This window comes from Euleptes europaea, chromosome 3 (assembly GCF_029931775.1).
Source record: "Euleptes europaea isolate rEulEur1 chromosome 3, rEulEur1.hap1, whole genome shotgun sequence".
In the NCBI taxonomy this organism is placed as follows: Eukaryota; Metazoa; Chordata; class Lepidosauria; order Squamata; family Sphaerodactylidae; genus Euleptes; species Euleptes europaea.
Genome location: NC_079314.1, coordinates 33,603,968 through 33,631,820, shown reverse-complemented (window position 1 = coordinate 33,631,820; position 27,853 = coordinate 33,603,968). Strand labels below are relative to the sequence as shown.

Genomic DNA, 27,853 nt, shown 5'->3' with positions numbered 1-27,853 from the left:
CAGCTCACGGCTCCTACTCCGCGACCGACTGAAGGGCTTCTTTCTCCTCTCGGTTCTCAGCTCCGCTCTCGTCATCCTCGATCTCTCCCTCCTCTCCGCTGAATTTGTCATGGGCCCATTTGGGGCTGGTGTTCGACTTCCGGTACAGGAAGCGGCCCCGCCCACGGGGGAAGATGCCGCGGCCCCTGCCTCGGTTCGCCCATTTCTCGCCACCTTCGCCCTCGCGGTCATCGTGCTGCAAGAGCAAAGGCAAAGGAAAGTTGGACCAGGACATGTGAAACTGCCTTATACGGAATCAGACCCTCGGTCCATCAAAGTCAGTATTGTCTACTCTTGACTGGCAGCAGCTCTCCAGGGTCTCAGGCAGAGGTCTTTCACATCACCTCCTTGCCTAGTCCCTTCAACTGGAGATGCCAGGGATTGAACCTGGGACCTTCTGCACGCCAAGCAGATGCTCTACCACAGCCACAGTCAGACAGGCCGGGCCCCCATCTTCGCTTCCTCTCCTCCCCCTTCCACTGGAGTCAGCTGCTGCCTCCAGTGACTGCTGAGCCACCCCCTTCCTCCTGATAACAAATAGAAGCAGGGGAAATTATTGTTGCTTGGGTGATGGGACAGTGAAGCCAACTGCCACAGATTCCCAGATCTCCTCCACGCAGAGTTTTTAGCTGCCAGGGGGAAGGGACAACTTCCCAGCAAGCATCTCGCCCCCTGCAGCCCCCCCTCCCCCAGTTCCAGCCCTTCCTACAAGAGCTTACCAAGGAGTTCATTTCATGCACACCACTGAAATGCACACATTTCCCATAGGGAGATGCTCGGTCTTCCCACACTTTGGGATGCGTATACGAAGTCATAGCAATTTCCTAACTTGAGATAAGTAAAAGCCCCCTTCCCCAGGTCTACAAAATAATTTAACAACATCCAGACGAATTTATTCATCAAGCGCTTCTAAGGCCTGGAGGAGGTACAAGTGTTGAAGAATGGGTACTTAATTCCCAGATGTAAACAAGGGCTTTAGTTTTAGTGCTTTTCCTTTCTGCAGGTTGTTCCCCAAGGCTTCTCTTTTTCTAATGATACCTTGACCTTAAGTCCTACATGTGTTAGTAGGAATTTAATGATATCCCCGACCTCAGCCTTCCTTTCTCTCAACCTGTCACCGGCAGTCTGCCAGATCACCCAAAGATCTAACGGCTGCCTGGGAAACAACTGCTGTTCTGCATGGGGGGTGGGGGGCAATGGAATCCAGCATTCTTCCACAAGATTCTCCATCTCATTTTCTGTGATTCATTTTCTTTCACAATTTAAGAATTATTTAGATACCCTAATAGTTTGTGTTAGGTGCCCCGTGGCGCAGAGTGGAAAGCTGCAGTACTGCAGTCCAAGCTCTGTTCACGACCTGAGTTTGATCCCGACGGAAGGCGTTTTCAGGCAGCCAGCTCAAGGTTGACTCAGCCTTCCATCCTTCTAAGGTCGGTAAAATGAGTGCCCAGCTTGCTGGGGTAAAGGGAAGATGACTGGGGAAGGCACTGGCAAACCACCCTATAAACACAGTCTGCCTAGTAAACGTTGGGATGTGACGTCACCCCATGGGTCAGGAATGACCCGGTGCTTGCACAGGGGACCTTTACCTTTTTAATAGTTTGTACATAACCAGACAGATGACAATTGTTTGCTAGTTATTTGTAAATTGCTGACGTGACGGTAGTTTTTGTATTAATATTAAATTTAATTTAAAAATTTTTTAGGAAGAGCTTACCAAGTAGTATTTTTTGCTCTTAGGTGTGTACTCGGGGTCCCACTCCTCCTCTCTGCTTCTCTTTTGGAAGTCACCGGCGCCACCGCTGCTGTTGTTATTGTTGCTGTTGCCAGAAAATGTGCCTCTTCCCCAGCCACGGCCCCTGGCTCGGAACTGCTGCTGAGAGCACCAAGGAGAGGAAGGAAGGAAAGGTCAAAGAGGAGGCTGCACAGGTTGCCAGCAAAACGCAGCCACTGCTGTCGTAGCACCTTCTCATCTGCAAACTGAGGTGGGTCAGCCTCACCTGAGCAGTTTCTATTACAGAATGGGCTGACCTCTATATGCCAGGGCATTCTTTACAGGAAGAAGAAGAGTTGGTTTTTATATGCTGACTTTCTCGACCACTTAAGGAAGAATCAAACTGGTTTACAGTCACCTTCCCTTCCCCTCCCCACAACAGACACCCTGTGAGGTAGGTGGGGCTGAGAGCTGTATCTAGCCCAAGGTCACCCAGCTGGCTTCATGTGTAGGAGTGGGGAAACAAATCCAGTTCACCAGATTAGCATCTGCCGCTCATGTGGAGGAGTGGGGAATCAAACCCGGTTCTTCAGATTAGAGTCCACCACTCCAAACCACCGCTCTTAACCACGACACCACACTGGGGCTGCCCGACACTGAAGACCTGCCAATACCCAAAAACTGAAAAACTTCCAGGAGTGCTTCAGTGATGTAAGAGCTAAACAGGTCCAGGGCTGGGATTCTATGTATTGGGGGGGAGGTTTGCTGTCCCCTCCCCCAAATAGGGTGTATTTGTTTTTTTGACCAGTCAGCAACCACCCAGGTTTTCAGGCTAGAACAACAGGTGCTATGAAGTAGGACACATACCAACAATGGTGGTGGAAAGGGACGTCAAGTTGCAACCAATTTATGGCGACCCCCACAGGTTTTTCAAGGAAAAAGGTGGTTTGGCATTGTGTGCCTCCGCATAGCAATCCTTGGTGGTCTCTCCTATTTGCCCCCACTTAGCATCTGAGATCAGATGAGATTCGACCAGCCTGGGCCATCTAGGTCAGGGCGCACTGACAGTAAGATGCCAAAAAGATTCCTGAATTGATTTATTCTGATGGGAAAGTGTGTGTGGGGATTTACTAGACGGGAGAAGGTACAGAAGGGAAGAAGGGGGTGGAGGTGGGGAGAGAAATGCCTTCTGGGAACATTTGTGCACAACCAAGCTTTGTCAGTTAAATACTTATTCTAATCCACTGCCCAGGAATGGAGGCTGACCACTGAGAAAGTGCCTCTTCAAAAGGGTCAACTTACGAAAGTCCCCCGAGCTCTGCCCCGATCGTTTGGGCCAGCAAACTCCTTGGTGCCAAGGCGGGATTTGTCAAACCCCGGAGCAGACTCCTCCCGCTCTTCTGTCTCCTCGGGATATTCCTCGGCTTTGTAAGACCGTGAGGGCGAGGACTGTGAGGACGAGGAGCTTGACCTGGATCGCTCCCGCACACGCCGGTGCTTCCTGAACCAAAGGGGGGAGAGAGAGAAACGTCTGTCAGGAGAGGAATCTGCGTTGGCTTTTACTCAGACTCTCTTCGCACAGTGAGTGGAACAACCACAGGATCCCTCTTGCAAAAGGGTCTTCCACAACAAGAGCAGAGACCCCCTCGGCACCCACCTTCCTGAGCAAGAACCATCATACCCGTAGTCAAATGCCTCTACATACCAACTCTTTAAATCAGAGCACCTTCTGGTGGCCCCTGAGGGTTGCCATGGGATCTCTTCTGTTGCCTTCTTTCTCTTAGCGGTTTCCCAAAAAGGAGGGAAGAATGGGGGGAGGGAGAAGGCAGAGACAAAATAATGCAACCCTCCCCCCAATCCAGCATGACTTATTGATCTCTGAAGCTCCAACCCAATCCAGCAACATACCCATGTCACCTCCCACACACCACAGTGACCAGGTCAAACCAACTGCTGCATGAAAGCCAGGAGGGAGGCAGGACAAGACTCCGCTTCATCCCCAGCTTGTGGATTGCATCAACACACACAGCTGCCTTACACTGAATCAGACCCTTGTCTATCAAGATTAGCACTGTCTACTCAGATTGGCAGCAGCTCTCCAGGGTCTCAGGTAGAGGTCTTGCACATCACACATTACCTGATCCTTAACTGGAGATGCCAGGGATTGAACCTGGGACTTTCTGCATGCCAAGCAAACGCTCTACCACTGAACCACAACTCCTCCTCAGCCACCTGGATTGATCTACTCCTCCCCTTCCCAGCGTTTACAGGAATACTCATGTTCCTCCAAGGGTGACCTGAACTGGTAAGTGAAAAGGGGCTGGCACCCTTTGGAAAGGGTGCAAATAAGTACTGTGATCTTCATACTACATCTGAGCGCTGGAGTGCCTTGGAAGGTCATCACTTCTTCCTCAATGGGAAGATCAAAGGGGAGCCTCCTTAGAATACAGAGTATCTGGTCTCCTCAGACTTCTCCTGCAAGGCACTCCCTACCGGGGGTGGGTGGGTGAATTCTAACATGGGTGTTCCCACTGTGCTGGTCAGCAGCTGGGCCCAGCAGCTCCACATCAATAATGAACCAAGTGTTGGAGTGAAGGCAACTCAGCATGTCTGGACACCGGGGGGGGGGGGGGGCTCTGAATTTCCCTTTCTCTAGAACCCGATTGTGTTATACCTCCTTTTGTCTATGCTGGAAGCTTCTCTGACTCCTCCTCCTCTTTCTGTGCCTTTGCTCTCTCTCCTCCTGGTCTTGCACGAGGCAAGACACTTCTGCACATCTCTCTTGTGCAAGCAAGCCAGGACACACCCATGATCTCATACTCGCAAAGATGTGCTGCTGGATTATCTAGCCACTTGTAATAGGGAATACTCGGTTCGGCTGTCCAGGGCCATTTGGGCTGTGGCCCCAACCTGGTGGAATGCTCTGTCTGAAGAGTTCTGCATGACCTTAGTCAGTTCTGCAGAGCACGTAAGATGGAACTGTTCTACCAGGCCTGTGGCAGAGGACAGCGTTATCTGGACCATCACTACAGACCGGCTTCCTATAGTGCTTCCCATGCCACCAGCTTACTGGTTTCCACCTGGGTTCCCCCCCTCCCCCGCCACATACATATTATGGCTGACTCCTACCACCAAATGCTCTCCCATTTTTACCATCCAATACCAGGACAGCTGATTTTTAAGATATGGTAACATCTGTGCCATTGGAAGACATAAGGTTATTAGATGGTTTATTGGGTTTTTAGATTTGTATTAAGGATGGAATGTTTTAAACTGCTGTATTTTACATGTGTTGCTAGCTGCCCTGAGCCCCGCTGTGGCGGAGAGGGGCGGAATATAAGAATAAATAAATAAAGATTAGGCTTCTGTTTTCTCCTTCTATTACAAAAATACTTGTGAATGTGAGTTAAGATTCAATAAAAGTTAAGTTCTCTATCGGTTGCATTATACTGGCTTGAAGAGTGCCTAACTGCACGATTCCACGCTTTCCTGACTGTGAACCTTTGCTATCTTAACCAGTACATATTCCCAATACTGTGTGCATCCCCACCCCCCATCCCCAGAACCCTCAGTAACACATTCAGGTCCCGTGACAAACTTGCAGGTGTCCCTTGACAAGACAAATCAACGAACAGCTGAGATCCTGAAGGCAGAAAGCACAAAGCCATTAACTCCCCATAACTGGCTCTCTGACCATTCAGGCTTGGCATCCAAATTAAAAAACCCCACCCCCAATTTCTAATCTCATCTCGCAGCAGAAGCTAGAAGAGACAGATTCCATTATATACAGGCACTTTCAGTGGCCCATGCGACACTGGGATTAGCAACAACTGGCCCACACACCTGGCAGTTTATTATTTTAACTCATCATCCATAGCATCACATGTGCCACTAGCATGTGGGGCCTCTAAAAACGGAGGGGGAGTCCTCCTCTCTTACGTACTTCTTTTTGGACCCTTTGTGAGACCTCTCAGTTTTCTCTGATGATCTCTCCCGCGAATGACTTGAGGGCCTGGAGTCCACCGATTCCCTCGACTTGCCCCGCTTATCCTTCTCCTTATGTTTTTTACGCCGTTCAATGTCAAGGCGCAGGTCAACTGGGTCATCTTTATATTTGCTTTCAGCCTGCAAGAAGAAGAACAGGGAAAAAGGCTTACACACAAAGGCATTGGCAGCTCCCACAAATCCACAACCCTTTCCACATTGCCTGGGACTGAAAAGCTTGAAGCTGAGCACGCGACGCTGCTGTTAACACTGACTGGTTACGCAAGACAAGAGGAGTCCGTGTCTTCCCCCATTCACTATTCTCTATGACAAATATAAATTATTACTAAACAAGGGCCAAACCAAAGCCCCTTTAGTTTCAAAGGCAGGACAAGTGAGGAATGTTAGACCTCAAAGGAGGAGAATTATAAAATGATGTTCGTCTGGCCGCCTGAAAGCTTCTCATTTTTCTGCAGGGACTTAACTGAGCAAAATTCCTCACCTCTGCCTAGAAAAGGAGACCTAACCTCCCTGTAAGAGAGGCAAAACCGCAATGCTGCAGTTATGGAAAAAGAGAAAGGAAAACATGCAAACAGCCTCGCTTCACCATCGCCAGCCAAGAGAAGACTGGTGCATACAAAGGGACCAGTGAAGGATGAATGGGAGAGCCAGCCTTGATTTGCAGGCTCCCCCCACCCAATCTCTGCTGGCTTTAGGGTCGTCTAGGATGAGCCTTGAAGCAACTGTACATTTTGCACTTGCTCAATTTCCCTTCACAAATTCAGAGGCGCGCCACGGAAGAAAAAAAGGGTGGTATTGCAACAGTCAAGAGAATAACGAAAAGCCTATTTCTATCACTAAAGCTGGTGGAGAGAAAGGACTGAAAAATGCACCGGATTTTGGAGACTTGGAAAACAAATCCAGCTTTTCCTTCAAGGTTAAGGGGCTGGAACTGTTCTTTAGTGCTCATCTGAAACCCAACCATCAGACACCTTTCCCTGCCTCTTAGTTCCTTCTTTTTGCAGTGTCACCCGAGTTGCTTAGAAACAAGCTTTGACAGCACATTATGTAAAATAAAACTTCCAAATTACTTATTTTGTACAACGCTTCCTACAATTACCAAATATTTACGCAGCACCGATGAGCTCGGAGCACTAGCTGAAAACTTAGAGATCCTCAGAGAGCACTTTAAAGAAGATTCCCAGGGGGAAAAAAATAAAGACACGCCCTCCCAACTCCCCCCATTCTCCTTTTCTTGTTTAGCATTTAAATGACACAGGTGGGAAGAAATAACTAAGAACATGAGAAAGTAGTCGGAAGATTCAGTTCTAGGAGCAAACAAACTTGATGGCAGCACAGTGATTCATGTCCTGTTACCAATGTAGTAACTGCTGCATTGTTACAAATCCTCCTCGTTTAGTGGCTACCATTAACAGTGGATCTCTAGAGCCTCTCGATCCACTTCAGAATCTTTCAAGCCCAGGATTAGGAGAGACCTCGGACAACTGGATCGAGAACGAGCAAAGCTTTAAAAGGGTTAGCAGCCCTCTACTAAAGGTTTTACTTACACGCGTTGCTAGCACATTTTGGGTCAAAATAAAGGTTGTTTTCAAAGATAGCAGGAGCTGGCCATTTTTTTTGCAGGGGCGCATCTTTTTTGTTTTGTTTTTGCTCCTCTGCCTTCCACAGGTGAAGGAGGATTCTTTTCTACTCAGAAAACAAAGCGGATTGCTGGCCACCACAGCGGAAACTGATCTGTAATCTGAATGGCCGCAGCAAAACTTAAGGTAGGTAGCCGACATTTTTGCTTAGTTCGGTTTCATGTGGAGCTCTTTAGGACCGTACACCTGAAGCATGTGCCTCTTTTTGTGCGTGTGCCCGCACAGGCCTGCACTGCCAACTGGTGCTCAAGGCCCCATCCATTCCAGCGGTCTATTATCCTTCAAAAGTGACAGATGAATTTGAAGAACTGCGAACACAGATGATAGGAAAGCAACACTTTGGCAGGATTGATAAAAAAAAACCTTTGCAGCAAACATGTATGAAGGTGAACAGACAATGCTTAAACCCAAAGATGTGCCCATATTTTTGGTTTCAGCTTTTAAAAATGATACTAAAATAAATAACTTATATAATCATTTTATTGTCCATAACTGCTTAAAAGATCCACAGAAAGTTTAATTCACTGCAGTATTTTTTAAATAAAGTAATGAAAGTCAACAGAAAATAACATCTGCAGAAAAAATATTTGATTAAGCAACAGTGTGTTTGGCTCAGATATGGAGTCGATTTACTTCCCTCTGTTTCTGACATGCATGTCTTTTTGAAAACATGGTTGGAAATATCACGGGTAATACAAGTGATTTAGTCATACTTACAAGCAGCAAAATATCACAAAAAGTCTCTTCCATCATCAAGGTCACTTGTTTCCAAAAATCCACTTTTTGTTTCAAGCTCAACCTCAATTGACTTTGGGGTCATTTTACCATATTTCTAACCACTTCACAAAGGTTGTTGATACATTTTTTTTTAATAAAAATTAACCCTTTGTAGTTCATTTTTAGAATTATGCCCATCCTTGAAAGAAAAACACAAACTTAAGTAGAGAGCAAGTTAAACAAAAATATCACTTTCTTAAAAAAATAAAATAAAGTTCATGCCCACAGCACGCACACATCATATTCCACTACTGATCAAAACAGTAGTTCACCTTATAGCCGGTTTCTTTGGAACTTTTGGTTTCCTCCTGTGAGAATCCATGTTTTCTAAATGAACTCGGAGAAATGTCTATCCTCCTAAAAATAAAGAGATGAGACAAGAAATCACTGTATGAAAACCACTTTTTTTGCCACACAAGTAACATACAAATCAGACATAAAAGTCATGTCACAAACAGCAGCTGACTCGCAGTGTTCAGTTGACTTGATGAACAGAGTGTGGGTTTCCATACAGGAGGCCCCAGCCTAACGTCCTGGGCTCAGCCATGAACCCCCAAGGCTGTCCTGGGCAAGCCACTACTGCTACAGCCTTATCTGCCCTGATCTGGCTGGCCCAGGCTAGCCCAAATGGCTTAGCTCTAGTTAGCACTTGGATGGGAGACCACCATGGCAGACCAGGGTTGCTACACAGAGGCAGGCAATGGTGAACCACCTCTGTTCGCCTCTTGCCTTGAAAACCCTACAGGGTCACCAAACGTCACCTGTGATGTGACGGCACTTTCCCCAAAGCACTGGTGTCTTGGGGAGGTTAAAAAAGCAACCCAGGAGCATTAAGGCAATTTAAGAAGTGGCAAGCCATCCAGTCCCTTCCTGACCCTGGTGATCAGGCCAAGTCCCACATACCTGTGGATTTCAGGGCTTTTGTTCTTAGCCGATTCCTGCTCCGCTCGCTTTAGATATTTTGTAAAGCGCTCGTTCAGAGTCATTCCCGAAGACCCAAAGTGGTGCTCTGTTAATTTGAGGTGATGAAACATATCACAAGAGTTAATATTGCATTTTGACTCTAGGATAAGATTACAGTGAACTCTGCCAGCAAGTCTTCAATACCTTAGGGAAGCAAATGTTGTAAAAAAGTAAAGGGGGCAGAATAAAAACAAACTAGGAAGAAGAAAGGATTTATCTCACTGCTAAGAGACACAGACCATTTTACTAGAGAATCTGTTCTCTTAAAAAACGGTGGCTGGACCCCCCTTGGATCTGTTGCACTAAGCCCGTCCCAGAACAAGATGCCTCATATCCTAATGCAAGGGGCACTCCTGAACCCTGGCCTACGGGAAGGCTTCTCACATGAGGGGATAGCGCCGTTGCTAGAGCAGTAAATCTGCAGGCCACCTAAAGCTACTGAACACCCGAAGTTGCGCCCAGAAATTGTGCCATTCTTCTTTCCCGTGTGTATCCTGTTCCTAGTGCCCAGTTGTTCAGGTAAGTGACCTCTCTCTCTTTTTTTTTTTTTTTTTAAAGAAAGCACTCTGTTTGGGTGGTGGCACTTGTGAGACGGATGCCAAGTAGAAAGGAGGACCCCGCTGCATTCTTTCCCACTTGCTAGAGTCCATTTAGTTAACTGCTGAGGTCAAGAGTGGCTAATTTTTCTGCACCAGAGCGCCACCCTCTTCTCCAGAAATGGCTTGGAGACCAGTGCATTTTGCCCCTCAAATTGCCATCTTCCCAAGTAGTCAGGCTTCATAATGTCCAACATCACTGATAAGGGCTTTGGTATTCCAGAGTGCATCCCATTCAAATGTAGCTGCAGCACTGCACGCAAACCCCCCAAAAGAGATGTGCCACTAAAATGCTGGCTCTTCGGCAACTAGACATTTTGGTTTAAATTCCCTCTGGCCTCAAGGAGCTATTGCCCCTCCACTTCCAGTACAGGTTGCAAACGCAAACACATCAGAAAAATAAAAACGCAAGATGACAGTTTCAAGATCCTTTGAGGGCTTTTTACTCCTCCTGCTCGTATCTGGAAAAACCTTTACAACTGCAAGATGAGCACTAGTCACTGTGCGGAAGTTCCATGAACAGGAGGAGCCCATTAGAAATGAGCAGGGTGCCACCTTGGGGCTTCACCAAGTCGCACCCCTTCTACGGATCAATGACAACAGGCTAGTTCTGACGTCAGACTCGACCACCAAGCCAGTTGCACGATCACCAGACATTCACCTGCGGCAACTCACCTTTCACATGATGGACAATAGTAACTATGTGCTGGGCAAAGAGCTCCGAGGGGCTCCGCTGAGACTGGGCCGACTGGATGTGGTGAAAAATGGAGCGGAACTCCTGCTCTTTTTTGTTGCTGTGCACCAGGTCGCGACTCAGCTTGCGCTCCTGAGCCAAAATCCCACTTGGGCTGGTGAGGAAACAGGCACACAGACAGGGGTTAAAGAAGTACGGCCACCACAAAGGCAAGGTAATCAACAGCTGCCAGCTAATATCATGCATTGCAGGCTGACCTGCCATAAGAGTTAACTGGCTGCGCTTCTCCTGAGGTCTTTGTAAGCACTGGTTCGGCAGCGCACAGTCATCTGTGGGGGAGGCTGTTCGATAGATGGTCCTGTGGCGGGGGAGCGTAACTCCATGGGGGAGGGATCTCCTAACTTTTTGGACCAAAGATTTCTAACTGAAGGCACTTTGTGATTAATTTAGGAGAGTTGTATTCTCTGTTCCAATGCCGATCCATGTTATCTCTCCCATAGGCACTGGGAATATCATGACTGGATGCAGAAATGCCAAGCGTCCCAAACGTGAGCCCTGAACCAATTCTTTTGAGGTGGCTCACTGGAGGGATTTTGCTCACGCTCAGCTTTTGAGTGAGGGCTACATATTAGAGCAGGGAAGGTGTTTTCTTAGATAACTTTAGCCAGATCTTAGGGGAGGGAAGAGGGTCCCCTGTGTTCCCTCCTTTCAGATGTAGCATGGCTTGCTTCCTTAAGTCATCCAGAGTAACTGGCTGTGCCAGAAGCCACAAAGCTGCAACCTGCCTTTCAATCCTGAGACATGTCAGCCAACATCAAATTCTTTAATACACTTTAAACATTATTTTCAGTTCAGGGACCATTTTCTTTCCTATTGACTTAAGAGAAGGTAAAATAACTCTTTCCTGAATCTTTCTAATATCTCCATGATGTGGGAAGATAAAATGTCCTATAAAGAGAGTCAGAAAACAATCAATTTAAGGCAAACATACTGCTTCATCGCAAACTTGGCCTTTTTAAAACTATTTAAGGATTAAACAAGGGTATGATTTCCATAAGTGGATCAATTTCATTCTTCCAGCCTTCCAAGCCTACTATATCAGTCTCTCTTTAACATACTGGTGAATGTGTTCACAGGTGAAAACCTGACAGAAATGTTATCGTATATTATGATGGCTTCCACACATATCACCTCAAAAGCAATTTATCCAGAACCGAAATAAGTATTAACTATGGTTCAAAGAAAGATTTCAGATTTCATCCGTGGGTCTTTGGACTTCCTTCATAAAGGAGGTTACACCAAGAAGCAGACACCATTTTACAGGTTGGAAAGCTAACACAGGGAACATCTATTAAGCAAGAAATAAAAGGGCCGCACCAGTCCCAGGAGATTAAAAAATAAGGCCTAGGCTGATGGTGCAAAATAGGTAAAATACATCTTATTACTCAGATAAAAGTCCAGATGTGTTTCGCCCAAGAGGCTTCTTCAGGGGAATCTGTTAGTCTTGTATAAGAACTTGTATAAGTTCAGTAGAGGTCATTGTAAACAGCACAGTTGTGTTTTCTGTTCATAACCTCTTCCAAGTAGTGAATTAAAAATATTTTTTAAAGTTCACTCCTTATAGGAGCAAGAGTGTCATTTATGTAAATGGAGTTTGGTAACTGCAGGGGAAAGACAAAGGCTCTCAGAAGTCAAATATAGGAGTCAAACCAAGCATGGGTCAACAAAAGCTCCTCCAGCCCAACATTTAAATGCATTACATACAGACTTTACATTTTAGTCAAGGTGCTAATAAAGGCACATCTGGGTTAACTTTAGCACATCTTGATTTAGAGTAAAAATCAGTTGAGTGAAAGATTGACTCCAACCTTTTCTTCTTCTTCTTCTTCTTTTTTTTTTTTTTTTTGCAAAAAGGTGCTGTTTTTTGGATCTGACCTCTTGTGTTTTGTAACTACTGCAGTATTATGGCCATGATGTGCATTTGAAAATATAGTAAGGATTGGTTTGGTCACAATATAGACATTTCACTACAAGCAGGTTAATCTACTGACCAGATTCATTATCTGAAGTATCTTTTTAAAAAAGAATCTAAGAACCCTTGATAGTTTCACCTGCTGATACATGACTCAGGATGGGTTTGTGCCAGGTGCCACTTTGCATGGCTGGTTTTCCATAGAAATCGGAGACTGCAAGCATTCTCAGGGCAAAATTTCTTCTCCCTCTCCTGACATACTTTAATAGCAAGCGGCTGGAGCAGCTCTCTCCCCCATCCTCAGGTACTTGTGATTTTCTGCTCTTCCTTCAGGGATTGTTGTATTTAAGCCTAGTACTTTGCAGCCTATTCAGTTTCAGGACTACTACTTTGATTTTGGACCGTAAGGTTATATTTACATCTTTTGTGACAGGTGTACGGTTCAATTTGATTTCGGAACACATTCCTATGATTAGTTTTCTAAAGGGTTACATGTCTATTCTCTTTAGAGTAATAACCCAGTACAAAGAGGCTTGCCCATTTTGGTTCTCCCTCCCATCTCTTTGCCTTCCATTCCACTGCAAAGACAGACAAGCTGAGCCTCTCACCGTGCAAGATCCTCGTCAAAAGAATCCATCCGGAGATTGACTTGGGTCTCACGAGTAATTGAAAAGGAGGACTTCCCAGCGGCTAGACCATCTCCCCGAGCACCTGCCTTTTCTCTACCCTCTGAGGCCTTTCTTGGAGGAGGAGAAGCAGCACTTTTTTCCTGGCCAGCTTTGTAAGTGGTCACTCGGAAATTCTTCTCTGGAACAAAGCCTCTGTGCCCGGCCTCTGCTCTCTTGGCAGCTTGCCTTTCTTCTTTCTTAGACTGCTCGGCATAGGAGTCCTCCTCCATCTCTTCTGCTTTCCTCTGTTTCTCTTTAGCCCCAGGCAAAAATACCAGGCCTTCCCATTTGCCCGCCCGATCTTCCTCCTGATTTTTACTGGCAGCAGACACGGTCTTAGACAGAAACTTGGGCTCATCATCCTCATCCTCATCAAAATTGGGATCCTTTCGCCCTTTGCCCTTCATTTTTTTGTCTGGCTCATCTGCCTCATCTTTGCCATAGTGGCTCTCCTTGTGGAACTCGGCTGTCTTTTTTTCAAAGTCATCCCGGAACTTATAGCGCTTTGGGGACTGACTTCCACGATAGACCTTCTCAGGATCAGCTTTGGGAGCGTATGGATCCAGTTTTGCTTTACCATCCGCTAATCCCATCTCGGAGAAACTTCCCTTCTCCTTCATTTTCTCCTTTTCCACATTCATCAGTTTCTGCTCTTTTTCTTTCCCATTCTCAGACTTTTGCTCTTCCAAGTACCTGTTTTAAAGAGACAGAATATACACTAGGTTAGGAACTGTTACTTTGAAAGCTCCTTGATAAGAATTGCGGGGAGGCCCCTTGTGTCACTGATAAAAGTTACTACTTTGTTTAGCTTCTTTCAGCTGTGAGTGCTTAGAAACAGACATCTATTCACACCAGGTCATGTGTAAGGTGGGCATACAGAACTCAAGTACCACCAATAAAATGGAACTGCAGCACGAGCAAAGAACCTATTTCCACAGCTAGGAGGGGGAGAAATATGCAAAAGGTCTTACCCCACCTGTGCATTCACTTACAAACCTGTTTGTGGAGAATTAACCCATCAATATTTTCACCTTGGACTGTTGTGCTTTTTTTAAGTAACACACATTGGAAATTAAAGCCTCAAAAGCTACTTCAAATTTGGAGGCAAGTCTCCTAGGGAAGCTAGGAATAATTCAAAACACAAATAGAAGCAAAAATGTTAACGGGGAAAATATTTCATTGGGTTGGAGGAACACGAAAGATCAGCAACCTCATTAAGCTTGGCAACCCCCAACTAAACTGCATGATGTCTAAACTACCATGCTGGGTGGGGGGGGGGAGTTAGTGACAATTCAAGGTGGATTTCAAAAACATGTTTGGGTAATGGTGAATGACATCACAAAATCAAGTTAGAGTTAAAAAAAATATTAATATCCTTCCTTCTGAAATGGGCTTTAGAAAGAGCCGGGATCAACCAAAAAGAACCATGGAAGGCAAGGCTGTATTTTCTTAGTATGTTAATGGCTTTATTGCCTGTTTTTCTTGAACTTTGAGCTTGGGAAAATAAACAATAAAGTTCAAGCAATATTCCTGCCCAAAGCACACGCACCAGCTCCCATCTTGGTGGCTGCGCGCACGGCTTTGTTTTTGCTGGATATGCAGGCTGGCGTTTCCACAGCTGTCACCAGGATTTGCTAGAAACTGAGCTCATGAGCGGATTCCAGAGGAAGGCAAAAATCCTGCCCATTCTTTTAAGAGCCTCATATAGCATTTCTAAAAGCAGGTCTGGAAACTCCTCTGCTTCTAAAACATGACACTGATGGTGCCTGGAAATCTGACTTTCTTTAAAAAATAAAAATAAAAAGTACTGTACCCTGGAAGCCTGAGGAAACACCTGTGCACCATGAATCTAAAACGTGCACAAGAAGCCTCAAGCCCTAGTCAACCTACAGCAGTTAAAGAAACAGCTTTCCTCCTTTAAGGAGGCAACAACTGCCATTCTGGGACAGAGCAACCCTGTTCTGTCTATTCTCACATGCAGAACAAGAGGGTGGGTTCTGACCCCTGTCAGCTCCCACCATCTCTAAAAATGGCTGCCATGGTATACAGCCTCCACTAAACTTATCTTACAGATGTTTTTCTTACCCTTTTCAAAGCCCATTTATACTCATGACAATTACGGACAAGACTGCATACTGATTTCAGCAGCAGCAAGCCATGTGCCCAGAGATAAGTTTCTCAGGAAGATACTCTCACTTCATACTAGGGCATTAGACAAAACATTATGTACCAAACTGAAATATAAATGGAAGGGACCATTATTTCTGAAGCTGTATTGCCCAGTCCTCACCCTGCAACTTCTATTAGTGAAATCAGTTCTGAAAGGGAGCTCTGCTTTTTCACTGCACCTGTTTCTGGGGAAGCCCACTAAGCTACTCAACCATCTGCCTTCAGCCATTTGGTTAAAACGTTATTTGGCAAAGATTTTTAGAATTATGCTAGTTGGTTGTTCCAGCCTTAACCAACTTCCAGGCTTTAAAAGTACAATTTTAATTATGTTATTGTCATAGGTTTTACATCATCATGTGTGCCACCCTGAGCAGTCTGCCATTCTATGAGAAGACTAGAAATGTCATAAGTGATCAAGATCCCACAGATGTTAAGCCCCTGTAGCCAACTATACCCTATTAAAATACTTTCTTCTGCTTACTGAAGGTACATCATTGTTTCCATAACAGCTGTCCCCAAACTTTCTGATTAGCCTAAGTTAAACTTTTTAGACTACTTACGCCTAGCCTAACTACAAACCAAGCTATGAGTGAACTGAAAAGTCAGGCAAACATTCAATAAATCAAAATTGGAGGAATCAAGAAGGCTTGCCTCTTGGAGAAGGCTGACCCCATTTCCTCCTTCTGAGACGCCCCATAAATGGAACCAATTGTTGTGGGGCTTTTGCATACAGGGCTCTTCCTCGTTGGACTCAGGCCGCCTAAGTTATGCTCAAACTGATGCGAGCCTGCCTGGAAGGAGCTGCTGCTCTGCAGAGCCGAGCCCATCTGAGAAGGGTTGGATGATGTTGGGCTGGGCTTCTGAAGGGGGCTCGGCCTGGGGGAACGGCGCCTCACTACGACCGACTGGAGGGGGCTCTTCAGTGCCGGGCTGCGCTCTTTTGGACTCAGCTCTGTCACAGCAGAGCCCCTTGATGCTGAGCTCACGCCGTAAGTGCCCACTTCTTGCCAAGGCTTTGACCCCTCTGAAGATTTGGCATCCTGGGCAGTTCCTCCCGAGAAAGGTGGTTCCTTGGCGTCTTCTCCTTGGCTGTCTCCAGCACCCTGAGATCCTCGAGCATCCTTGGAAGAGGACTTCTTGTCCTTCACAGACCGACGCTTGGAGGACTCGCCTCTGCTGTGATTAGAGGAGGACCGAGAAGAAGACGACCTCCTTGACCGGTCAGACGAAGACTTGTCAGAATTTCTAGAATGGCTTCTAGACCTTGGGGATGGAGACCTCCTCTTGGGCGATCGAGAACGTGAACGGCCCCTACGAGGGCTATAAGCTTGGCGGTAGTTTTGCCAGTTGGACCTGTAGTTTCCATAGCCGCCTCGATTATACTGGCCCCATGGGTAGAATCCTCTATTTCTTCCACGGAAGTAATAGGGCCTCCGATACCCTCTATTATGGCCTCGGAAATCCCGATTCTGGTACACTCGTGGATGGTTTCTCTCCCTGTTGTGAGATGGAGAATACGATCTCGAGCGGGACCTAGAACTGAGAAAAAGAAAAGGTATTTGGAAACTGCTGCATCTAGTATTGCAGCCTTCTGACAGCAAAATAATAATGTGAGCATTTTTGTGTGCATCACTCCCTTCTGCCATCTCCAACTTCAGTATGTACACCTCAGTATGTATCACAATATTGTCCTTCTTATACTGCATGGGTATCCCAGGTAATGTAGATGGACAAAAGAAGCTGCTACTGCAGAGACTGGAATTTACCTACAAGACTGCTGTTTGGGCACCTAGTCATGCGCCTCCAAAACACCATTCTCAAAGCACCCACCTTCAAGAGCTATTGCACTAGAAGGCATATCAGGTAGAAGCCACCTGTATTTTAAACTCACCAATTAACCATGGCTAATTAGAGAAAAGTCCTTCACAGATAAAACTTACATTTGTCACAAAAAATGGGGCTTCAATGAGAAAAGTTCTCCCAACAAGGGGGCGGGAAGGTTTAAGACAGCAAATGGGGAAATCTAACCAAGCACTATTTTTCCTTCTTGAAAGAGTGGTAGATAGCCAAGAACTCTCCATCAGAGATTACTGCTCAATAAAATAACTATTTTTTTTAAGATGGCAGAAATTTATATCTGTTTTTAAGCAAAAGAAAGCAAGGCCAGAATACACACTGCAAGAAGCATGAACGTAGGTCTCAAGCACATGAGGGGTACTCTGTAGACGACAGCTACAAAATACAGTTTTGGAGAGAAAATCTCGTTGGTGGAAAACAAGCAAACATTTTGAACAACACTATTAAAACCCCCACTGACGGGGTGCTCATGACAGGATTAATTTCCACAGACTAAACGCTTTCAAAAAGTGTTCTGCACAATATGGAGGAAACCTGATTAACTAAAATGGACCATTAATATGACTAGGTGTCAGATTTCAATCCTAAGGAGGAGCTAAATACAATGTGTAAAAATGTGATTTAAGAGAATGGAAGGGGAAAGAGACAAGATTCCACATGCTGTATGGAATTTAAAAAAAAATCTAAGTCAAACAAAAGCAGGCTTTAGAACAGTCAAGGTAATGTCTGCGTGCACCAGAAACATTTACTACAAATCCACACAAGAGAAGTTGCTGCTTCATCTCCTGCATTAACACATTCTCCTTTGCTGGGAGGAAGAAAGGTAAGCAACGTACCTTAGATACTGTTTCATTCGCAAACAGTTTCAGCAACCTAAGATGGAAGAGACATGCATACAGCCTGGTGCAGGTGGTAAAAATGAGCCAATTAAGATGTGTTCAGAAAGCACTAAACAGTGCATGTAAGAGCCAGTCCCCAGGCGGCTACTATATTGCCTTATCAATTACTGCCAAGAGACCTGCTGCCGGCTCCTTCCAAAATCCATTCTGCCACTTAAGGGGCATAGAACTTGCAAACGTTTCCCTTCAAAAATCTGTGACAGCCATCCACCAGAAATCACTTGAAAGGACACAGAACATGAAGGGCAGTGGACACCTGCAGACAGGTGGAGAGGGAGGTGTTGTTTTCCAAAGGCTGCTGTTGGGCTGTGAAGTCTCCAGTGAGCCACAACACTATACCTGCATCTTAGGTTCACAAACTGCGCAGTGGGGATGGAACAAAAGAGACACGCAACCTGCTAACTCCTCCCACTTCAGAACCCAACTGGATCTGAAACACAGTAAAGGGAGACTCCCAGAAAAACAAGTCACAGTCTCCCAATCCAAGCACCCAAGAGCAACAGCTTTTTCTGCCACAAAACACTGAGCAAAACCTACCTCTGCCAGTGTGCCAAGCTCTTGCCAAATGATTTGCATGTGCCAGTCTCCTCCATTTTGATTCCTAGCCAAGACATTCACAAAACTGAAGCCACGCCCACAGCTGACTCTTGCCAGGGACATGTGGCATGCCAGGCTGATACTCCATTTACCACAGATCTCCTGAATGCAGCTGGACATACCCAGCCTATGGGTAGTCCTTTCCCAATGCTCTTGCCTGCTGTAAAGAGATTTCTTGTCTTTCGGCTCCTCTCCTCCATCTGGCTTTGTCTTCTCCTACTCCCCCCCCACACACAGTATTTTGTTGTTTTTCTGTATCTTGCTCAAAACCACACACTAATTATTAACAGCAGCACTTCTAGCCCAGCATAATTCAGAGTATTGGTCTTCCCCTTTACCGTTATTTCAGCTAAACAAAATGGGTATTAATTTTTTAAAAAAACTCAAATTATAGAAGGAAGTGTTCCTGAAAAGCAAACCAGCATCATAGAAGATGTGAGGTTTCAGCCTGAAAAATGAGCCAGCAAACTGCTCCCTCGGATTATCAAGAACAATTCAGATTTTCTTTAAGTGAGTCCTGGTTCAAGGAGTAATTGGAACCAAGCAAGCTGCTCTCTCAGATTATCAAGAACAATTTAGATTTATTTTAAGGGAGTCCAGGTTTAAGGACTAACTAGACCCACGTTAAAAATTAATTCCTTCTCCCAAGTTTCAAGAATATTCATCATGAGACACAGAAAATTCACACACCAGCTTCACCATGTCATTTTCTACTTTCAGTTGTCAGAAGCTCAAGTATAAGAAATTTAGGTTAGATACAAAAGCTCCAAACCCGAAGTCTTGAGCACAGACTTCTCCTCTGCTTATCTAAGCACATCACAAGAATGCCAGAAACTGGCCAGTCACTCAGAACCCCTGCCAACACCCAAACCTAAAAGAAAGCCTAAGTATTGAAAAGTCCTTCCCGAGGAATCTAGAACACAGGGGGGGAAAGAAACGGAAGGGTTAAAAAGCTACTCTTGACGTGGCTGAGTCAGGGCCATTTTGAGGGAAAGGTTATAAAAATAGAAGGAGGTGGCAGACAACAAACCAGTAACTTGAGACGGCAGAATATTTAGAATAATCTGGAATCCAGCTAGGGGCTTTCTACAGGACAGCTTCAGTTTGTGCACGAGAAAACGAGAAAGACCATCGCAACACTATTAGAAGCAACCAGCAGCACTTACCTAAGCCTGCGTTTCCTTGACCGTGACACAGACCGGGACCGAGAGCGAGACTTTGAGAAAGATCTGGACCGAGACCGGGATCCAGATCTTGAACGAGAGGAACGGGATCCCGACTTTGATTTATTCGTTTTTGACATCTCTGCTACCTCCTTGACTTCAACCTGTCGTCACAAAAAGAAAGATAATCAAAAAAGGTCGCAAGCTTCTTCACTTGGCTGTTCTGAGAAGTTTAAGAACAATACATTTCTCTATCCAAAAAATACCCAACAACTTTTTAAACGGAATTTTAATTTACTACTTTTATGCTCTTTCATTACAGAAGAATTTCACTCTTCTTACTGTCTGTATAAGTAAAACCACTTAGAGTCTAACCACAAAAGGCAAGTTTGTCCAGGCTTCCTGAAGCATTCTCATATGCTTTGAAGAAAGAGACACAAAATTCACTGTCCACCAGAGGCTAAACCTCCCCCACTTAAGACGAATGTACACTTACACACTAGATCAAAGGATGAGGTACTGGCTCTATGAAAAGCCCTGGTGCTGATGAACCAAGTTATACACTTGTCATAATCAAGTGGCCACTAGGGACTCCTCTTGCAGCCGAGATAAAATCGGGAGTCCTTCCAAGTATTCCAAGGTTTCAAATGTTGGTAACAGAAAAGAATTTGCCTACAGAATCAAATGTCTTTGAAGAATAACATTTTGCATAGACAGAATGTAGCAAAGTTACCTGTTAACAGAAACCCCATCCTTCTAGCAACTAACTTGGGCAAAACAAAACGTCGCCAACACCCCAATCATAACCAAACAGAGAATGACTAAGCTCCTCAAGAGGCACCTTTCATGAGCCTGCTTTTACACTAGACTAGTAAGAAAAGCCTAAAGTGGCCACTTTCAACAGAACAAGTAGCCTGCGGCTGCAAAGCAGAGCAAAAGAGCACGCTGCTACAAATGAGCTGCAAAAATCTATTCTTCCCCTAACAAAAGTCTCCTGGTTATTCAAGAATAAGCAAAACTTTCTTACCTACCGTTTAATGTTGCAAACAGAATACAAAGCACATCTAAAACGCAAGTGAAAAGTACATACGTGTAGTACAAAACTCCTCTCTCCACATCCATCCCCAGACTCTGTTCTAATTCAGGTTAGCAAATTAAAAGAAAAACCAGTTCCCTTGCATGCTCAGCCCATTTTTTTGAAATGGAACAGGGATGTCACATACCTCGAGTAATCCTTGGCGAAGGCTGTGAAAGCCCCCCCTGTATTTCTGACACGGCTGTGCTGCAAACCTAACCCTATAAAGCTAACACCTGGCCTGGCTCATCACTTTCACCGTCGAAAGAGCAAACTGGAGCTCAAGTTCTGTGCAGTTAAGCACACACTGACTTAATTTCTTGGAGTGATCCCCTTAAATCATAAATACTTTTGCTTCTCTGAAATCAAGGAAAAATGAGGAGGTTTATAGCCATACCACAGCGGTTCTACCGAACACTCCCTTACACTTCCCTAGCAATTATAAGGGGTGAAGCAACACAAGTGGGATTTCCAGATACTTTTTTTTTTTTACACCAAGGGTTAAATCTTCATTCTCCTCCCACTCCTGCAAAAGTGGTGGAGTCAGCTATATTCTGAAGCCCTGACATTCACCCAGCAGGATACAAATGTGGGTGAGATAAAAAAAAAGATAAAAATTTAAGTAGGCTTCAAAGTGAACATTTTTGCTCTTAAATTTTTTAAAAATTAACTTAAGCTGGTTCCATACATCATCCCCTAATCATTCACTTTCTATGTTTTTTCTCCCTTTGCTGCAATTTCCCAAATATAGTTTGCTACGATCTTTTCTGAAAGATCAAAGTGTATTTTTGTGCTGTGTGAATGGGAAGATCCAGTCTTGCATGTCCCTCAAACTTGAGCAGGATTTTCCTTCCTCAGCACCCCCCTATAGCCACCAATTCCCTCCCCACCACTATAGGGGTTTTTCATGTTGGTTTTTTAAATTGGCAATTGACATATCGCTAAAGGGGTATAACAATCTTTTTTTACTAGTTCCTCTGAATTCCCAGCTTTCATTTAAAAACAAAACAAAAAAAACCTACATCTCTAGCCCTTTTCATTCTGGAGATATGCTTCCCCACTTACAATTCTGCAACAAAACTCTTTTGTTTTAAATGAAAGATGGGAATTCAGAGAAACCAGTAGAAAGATCATTTTAACTCTATAGTGATACATTAACTGCTGATTTTTTTTAAGCCTGAAAAAGGTCTGGAGGAGGGGGCAGAATAGCAGTCATGGTGAGGAATGTGCAGGGGAAACTTCCATGTGAATGTTTTGTTGCATTCGCAGTAGCAATGAACGCTACAGAGAATCATTGCCATGCAGAAACAACCTTACACAGCTGCCACTTGTGTTAATGTTCACATTAAATTCTGTACACAGGAAAAGATTTCCAAGAACAACTGAAGTGCGGAGCACCCTCTGACAAACTGATTGGGGCTGAAAAGCTGGTCTGAGCTGGGAGTGCCCTCACTGAAACCTAATACTCCCATCTATTCCATCTTTCTTTATACGGACTAGGCATCCCCCCCAACAACTGCATGGTGAAGATGCTTTTGCTGTTACCTCTTGTGCTAAAAAGACAATGACCACAAAAACGAAACCACTAAAAGAACACATTGGGACATGCCGTGTAAACGGATTTCCCTATTCTGTTCAAAATGGCTGGTTAAGAGTTTTGCTACAGTTCTTCAAACAACTGTGCAAAATACAGATTATCCAGTTTATGGGCCACTCCAAATGGTTTCTTTGTCCTTTAACCCAATCGCCTACTTTTTAGTTTCTACTACCTTGCTTCCTCTCAGTCTACAGCCTCCTTCAGATTTATATCCTCAATCCAGTTGTTACTAAGATGTGGGCCTCTCAACAGCAATAAATCCAGTGGTGTTTCTGAGACTACTCAAAGTGCAAAGTTGTTGATTTAAGGAATCTTTTGGCCAACTTGGCCAGAACAAAAGCTAAACTTTTAGATTTATGCTTGTCACAAAATTAGCCAACTGAAGGCATCCTTCATCTGCTGCGCCTCCTATGCATAACTTGAGATGAAGCAGGTCCATGCAATGATTCAGTTGGCATAAAACAGTAGCTCAGAGTACAAGCTGTGAGGCCTTGCACTCAAATTTCACCTTACCGATTCACTATATGGTGCAACAAGCCATTATTCTTTAAATCTCAGCCCCCAATCATTTGCTATATGAGGATAAAAATATTGACCTACCTGAGCGCTACTGGGCTAGCCTAACAGACTTTCTGCATATTTCTCTCAAGTATTCATACCCTGGCTCCATTATTAAATCATTTCCAAAGGCCCCGTGAAATATGACCAAATTGACCCATTCTTTTTTTTTAATTTAAAATCTATTAATTTTCATACATGACAAAACATAGGTTTACATAACATCAGCTTTTGTCTGATGTATATAGATCCATGTAGTATTGTTTAAAAATTTCTAAAATCGCTTCATTTTTTGTTTTTATTTTTCCTGTCTTATCTTTCATTGCACCTATCAGATTAGATGCCTTCCGCTGTGCTACCCTTCTGGCCAGTAATTTGCTAGCCCTTGCACCTGATTCCCAATAGTTTTGTTTCATGAATAAGAGATTTTTTTGCACCGTGTGTGATTCTAACAATTCCAATTTCATGCATTCATCTTGGAGTTTTGTATATGTTTTCCTCCCACCAAATTTTTTATGCCTGGTTTCCAATTTCTCTATGGATTCTGTTTGTTTTTGTTTTTCTTTTTTATAGTAAGAAGCCATGGAAATTAGTTTACCTCGGATTACCGCCTTGAATGCGTCCCATACCACTTGCGATGTTACCCCACAGTTCTCATTATGCAGGAAAAAATCTTTAATACTCATTGTTGTTTCTGAAATTATCTTTTCCTTCATTAAAAGAGAATTATTCAATTTCCAGTCTGAGAATTGCTGTTTATTTTCCTGTGAGCTCAATGAGCAGGTTACCCAAGCGTGGTCAGACCAAATGATTGGTCTAATATCTGCTGCCATTAATCTAGAGACTTGGGTCACCAGGATTATTATAAGATCTATACGGGAATAAGTTTTATGAACATTAGAATAAAAGGTGTAGTCTCTCTCTCCCCTGTGCAAGATTCTCCAAGCGTCGCAGAGTCCTAAGGTCTCTAATAAATCTTTAAAGTTTGATTTTACATTTTTAAAAGGTGCCCTTGTTTTTTATATTTAGATTTATCCCATACAGGGTCTGGCGCTAAATTAAAATCACCTCCTATAGCTAGTTCCCCTTTCCCGAATGCAAGTAATTTAGAAAGGACTTCTTCATTATACTTAAGTTGTTGATCACTGGGTGTGTAAATAGATCCAAGAGTAATTTTTTGACCATGGTGAATACCTTTTATAAATATAAATCTTCCATTTGGGTCTATCATTGAGTCTTGTAAATGGAAATGGTAATTTGTAGAGATTAGTACTGCTACTCCTCTTGCCTTAGAGGATCCAGGGGCCTGGAATTGTTGGGAAAACCAAGGTATGTTAAGAAGTCTCGAGGAAGCAGTTTTTATATGTGTTTCTTGTATAAATAGTACATCTGGTCTTTCCTTATTCAAAATTAATGAAATTCTTTTCCTTTTGATCGGATTATTCAGCCCCTTGCAGTTATATGTCATATAGTGGACAACTGAACCCGTCATTGAAGTTTTTTGAAAACTATTAGTATAGTTATATCGTGATTTAGAGTGCATTCTGAATGTGATTTTGTGGTTCTGTCAAGTTGTACAAATCTGAATTCCTTTCCCCTCCTACATAAAGTTGTAGTTTTGATCTTTAGTAGCGTGGTGTACCATGCTTGATGGAACAGGAACGTAAAACTAACAAATGAAAAAAAAAACTGGACACTCTAAAACAAAACATTAAGAGTGTCAACAAGCACACCTGAAAGCAGGTGTTTCCTCTCAGGAGTGAGGAGGTTCTCATGACCCCCTCAGAGAGTTCTTGGAACTCCCTATCCGATGAGGAGTAAAGTCTTTGGGGAGATGTGTAGGTTTACACACTAGAAATGCTCTCCCCCCGCTCTCCTATCTATTCCTATATGAAATTGATAGATATTCTATAATCAGTTCGAGCCCTCTGTCAAAATATCCTGTGAGATCAGCTGGGCCCCTAATTTAAAACCTGAGAGCAGACAATCAGCATTCATCACATCTGTGGCTAAGTCTTTTGTCATAGCCAGCTTTACTAAAATTATAAGTATATTAAGACCATCATTCAATGAAGCAGTTAAGAGTCTACAGTCCTTCTCCCCTCATAGTTAACTTATGCTAATTGGGTTTCAATGTAATGAAAATACTAGGGTCATGTTAGTCATCAAATCAATGAATCAAATTATTCAACCTCATTTCAAGAACTAAGTTATCCTTTAGTCAATTTAAGAGCCCATAGTGGCCAATCACAACCACGTTTAATCTGAAATGGCTGTAAGCTAACTTAGCCTCAAGATTTGCTTTCAGGGCTTACTCCTGTCTTTGTATGTTTTCCATGGCCTAAGTCAGAAAATTCTTCATAATTAGTTTAAACTCTCAGGGCAAAGGAAATATGTTTGTTGGTCATTTATAATTGGAGAAAGCAACGTGGTTTAACACAGATGTTGCTCCAGTAACTGATTTATCAAAATTTATAAAGCACTTTGACTGACCCAGCAAAAATGATAAAACTTATAATAATCTCCTAATTCATCTGTGACTAAAACATGCTTCATATTTAGCTTTTGTTTTTGGGTTAAGCGAAATCTGGGTACTGGACTGTTGTAGCCATAAAAACCATTTGTTGTATCACCCTCCTTGAAGATTAGCCGCCTTCAAAACACAAAAAGCTCCTAAAACCATGTAGAACATTCTTCACACTCAGTTTTCAACTATAACTAAAATATGCTTCACATACTGCTTATAACTAAGGAAGTCCATTATAATAGAATACCCTTCTAGAAATGCTCTTCCTCAATGCTTAAATATATAGACCCATTAAAAGATATCAATTCCTATCCCCCCGTTTTTTTAATAAAAACAAAATTAAATAAGTTTAACAAAACATTTGCAGCTGTATCTTATTTCAGACTCCGCTGCACCCTTTTCATACATAGAATAAACTTCCGTTCTTTTTAGCTTTGAGAAAACTAAAAATTGCCTTTTTACTCAGCATTAACCTTAACTCAAATAAAACATGCTTAGTATTCAGCTGTAATAAATATAGCTCTGAGGCAGTATGTCCCTCAGAAATTATACAGTACAACACAGTGTTTATAACTGAAACATGCTTCTTATGTAGTTACTATTCTTGGGTCAAATAGAATACTCTTGTTAGCCAGTTTTAACCAATTAAATATAACTGTACACTCCTCAAGGGTTGGCCCACATTAAGACACGGACCGTCTAAAAAGCAGAAACCTGGAACCCCCGGCTCTGTTTAAAACGATCAGTTATGCTTTGGCGAAGTTGAGGTTGGAGTCGAAGCTTTTGCAGATTTAACAGGTGAAGGATTCCTGATGCCCAAATCATATAGCAGTTGCTTGCCTTGTTGCTCATCAGAGGCCATGAAAAGATGGTTGTCATGGTATACCACAATTTTGGTGGGAAACCCCCATCTATATCGAATCCCATTCTCCCGTAGGGGCTGAGCAGCCATCTTAAGCTTCTGCCTCTTTTCCAGAATTTCTGGGGCAATATCTGCAAAAATTTGTATCTTCTTTCCCTTGTGGGTTAGGGTCCCGCTCTCCCTTGCCATTCTGAGGACTTTAGCCTTTGTCCTCTCTTGAGTAAAGCTTGCCAATATGTCTCTTGTAAACCTTGGGGACTCTTTGTGTGGAGGGCCCACCCTGTATGCTCTATTTATAACTGGAGCTATGCCTTCTTCCAAGTCAAGCACCCCTACTAGCCAGTTTGAAAGAAACAGTGCTGGATCACTTCCCTCTTCTCCAGCCAAAAATCCTCTAAATCGTAAATTATTTTGCCTTAATTTAGCATCCAGTGACAGAACCTTGTGAAGGAGGTCACATTCTCTCCGTTCCAGGTTTTCAATTTTCATTTGGTTAGAACTGGCCATGTCCTTAGCCTCCCCTGCTATTGCTGCTGTCTCCAAGAGGCCTCTTTTGATCTCCGTTAACTGCGCGTTGATTGGGGACAGCAGGCTCTCCATTCTACTGATTATTTGTTGCTGTGTGTCTAAAGAGTTTCACAAGACATCCTCTTTAGAGGCAGGCACCTTGCTGGGTCGGTTTCTCCTTTCCTCTTGTTTCTCTCCCTGATTTATGGCAGCCATTTTATTGCCCTTCGTGGCTTGCAGTTTTTTCTTTGTTGAGTTCTTTCCGCCCCGCAAAGAACAGCTTCGGATCTGGTTTTCCTCTGACAAGTGCGGGGTGATCATTTGGCCCTTTCCTGACCATTTGGACATTCCGATATGCATACCAGCACCCAATGCTTTGTGCCTTAGCTATGCAGTATTTTTCTTTTTTAAAAAAAATGACTTAAAACACAGCACCATCAATCAACACAGGCAGTGTGTTTCAGGAAGCGACACTCTTATTTTATTGATGACACGCTATTGAAAAATCAAGCATAACAAGAGGGAAGTTTGGTAGATGAATGCCTAAGTACAGGTTGTAAAACTATTGAGAATAGTGATGCAGAATGCTGAAATTTTAAGAAACAGAAGTTGCTGTAAGCATTACTGCAATAGCATAATGGGCTCCTGTTTGGAAATCCCAAGTAATTTCACAGCACAGCTTCATAAGCTAATAAAACAATAAAAATGGGAAACACAGAGATTTCAGGGGAGCTTGAAGAAAATCCAGGGTTAACTGTATTGTGAGCATGTCACACAGAGGTAGAACCAGCTCAGTGAAAAGGCATGAAAATGCTAGAACAATACTTTTCATGGAAATGAGTTTAAAGTAGACTCAAGCCCTTCCCACTATTAATGCTAAGGTGATGCAAGCCTACCTTGTTTGATATTTTCTCTTTCTTCACACAATACAATTGCTGTCTGGACTCCTCAGGCTTGTGAAATCAAAAAGTTCT

At 43.7% G+C, this 27,853-nt stretch overlaps 1 protein-coding gene across 1 annotated transcript; it reads right to left on the bottom strand.

Annotated features, from left to right (window-relative positions):
• Positions 1 to 8: 8 nt before the first annotated feature.
• Positions 9 to 27,853, bottom strand: THRAP3 (thyroid hormone receptor associated protein 3). Its single transcript, XM_056846060.1, has 11 exons — positions 27,776 to 27,853; positions 19,757 to 19,917; positions 15,889 to 16,776; positions 13,009 to 13,761; positions 10,410 to 10,582; positions 9,079 to 9,184; positions 8,448 to 8,532; positions 5,697 to 5,878; positions 3,056 to 3,254; positions 1,757 to 1,915; positions 9 to 235 (listed from the first exon to the last, which is right to left on the bottom strand). Exons 2-11 carry the CDS (start codon positions 19,891 to 19,893, stop codon positions 14 to 16), a joined length of 2,904 nt encoding a protein of 967 aa, XP_056702038.1. The 5' UTR covers positions 19,894 to 19,917; positions 27,776 to 27,853; the 3' UTR covers positions 9 to 13.

Excerpts from the sequence above, each read along its gene's own strand:
- THRAP3 (XM_056846060.1), bottom strand. The coding sequence starts at position 19,893 with ATGTCAAAAACGAATAAATCAAAGTCGGGATCCCGTTCCTCTCGTTCA. Across the intron at positions 10,583-13,008 it reads TTTGACGAGGATCTTGCACG|CCCAAGTGGGATTTTGGCTC; the intron begins GTGAGAGGCTCA and ends TTTCCTCACCAG. Across the intron at positions 1,916-3,055 it reads GCAGAGCTCGGGGGACTTTC|CAGCAGTTCCGAGCCAGGGG; the intron begins GTAAGTTGACCC and ends TGGTGCTCTCAG.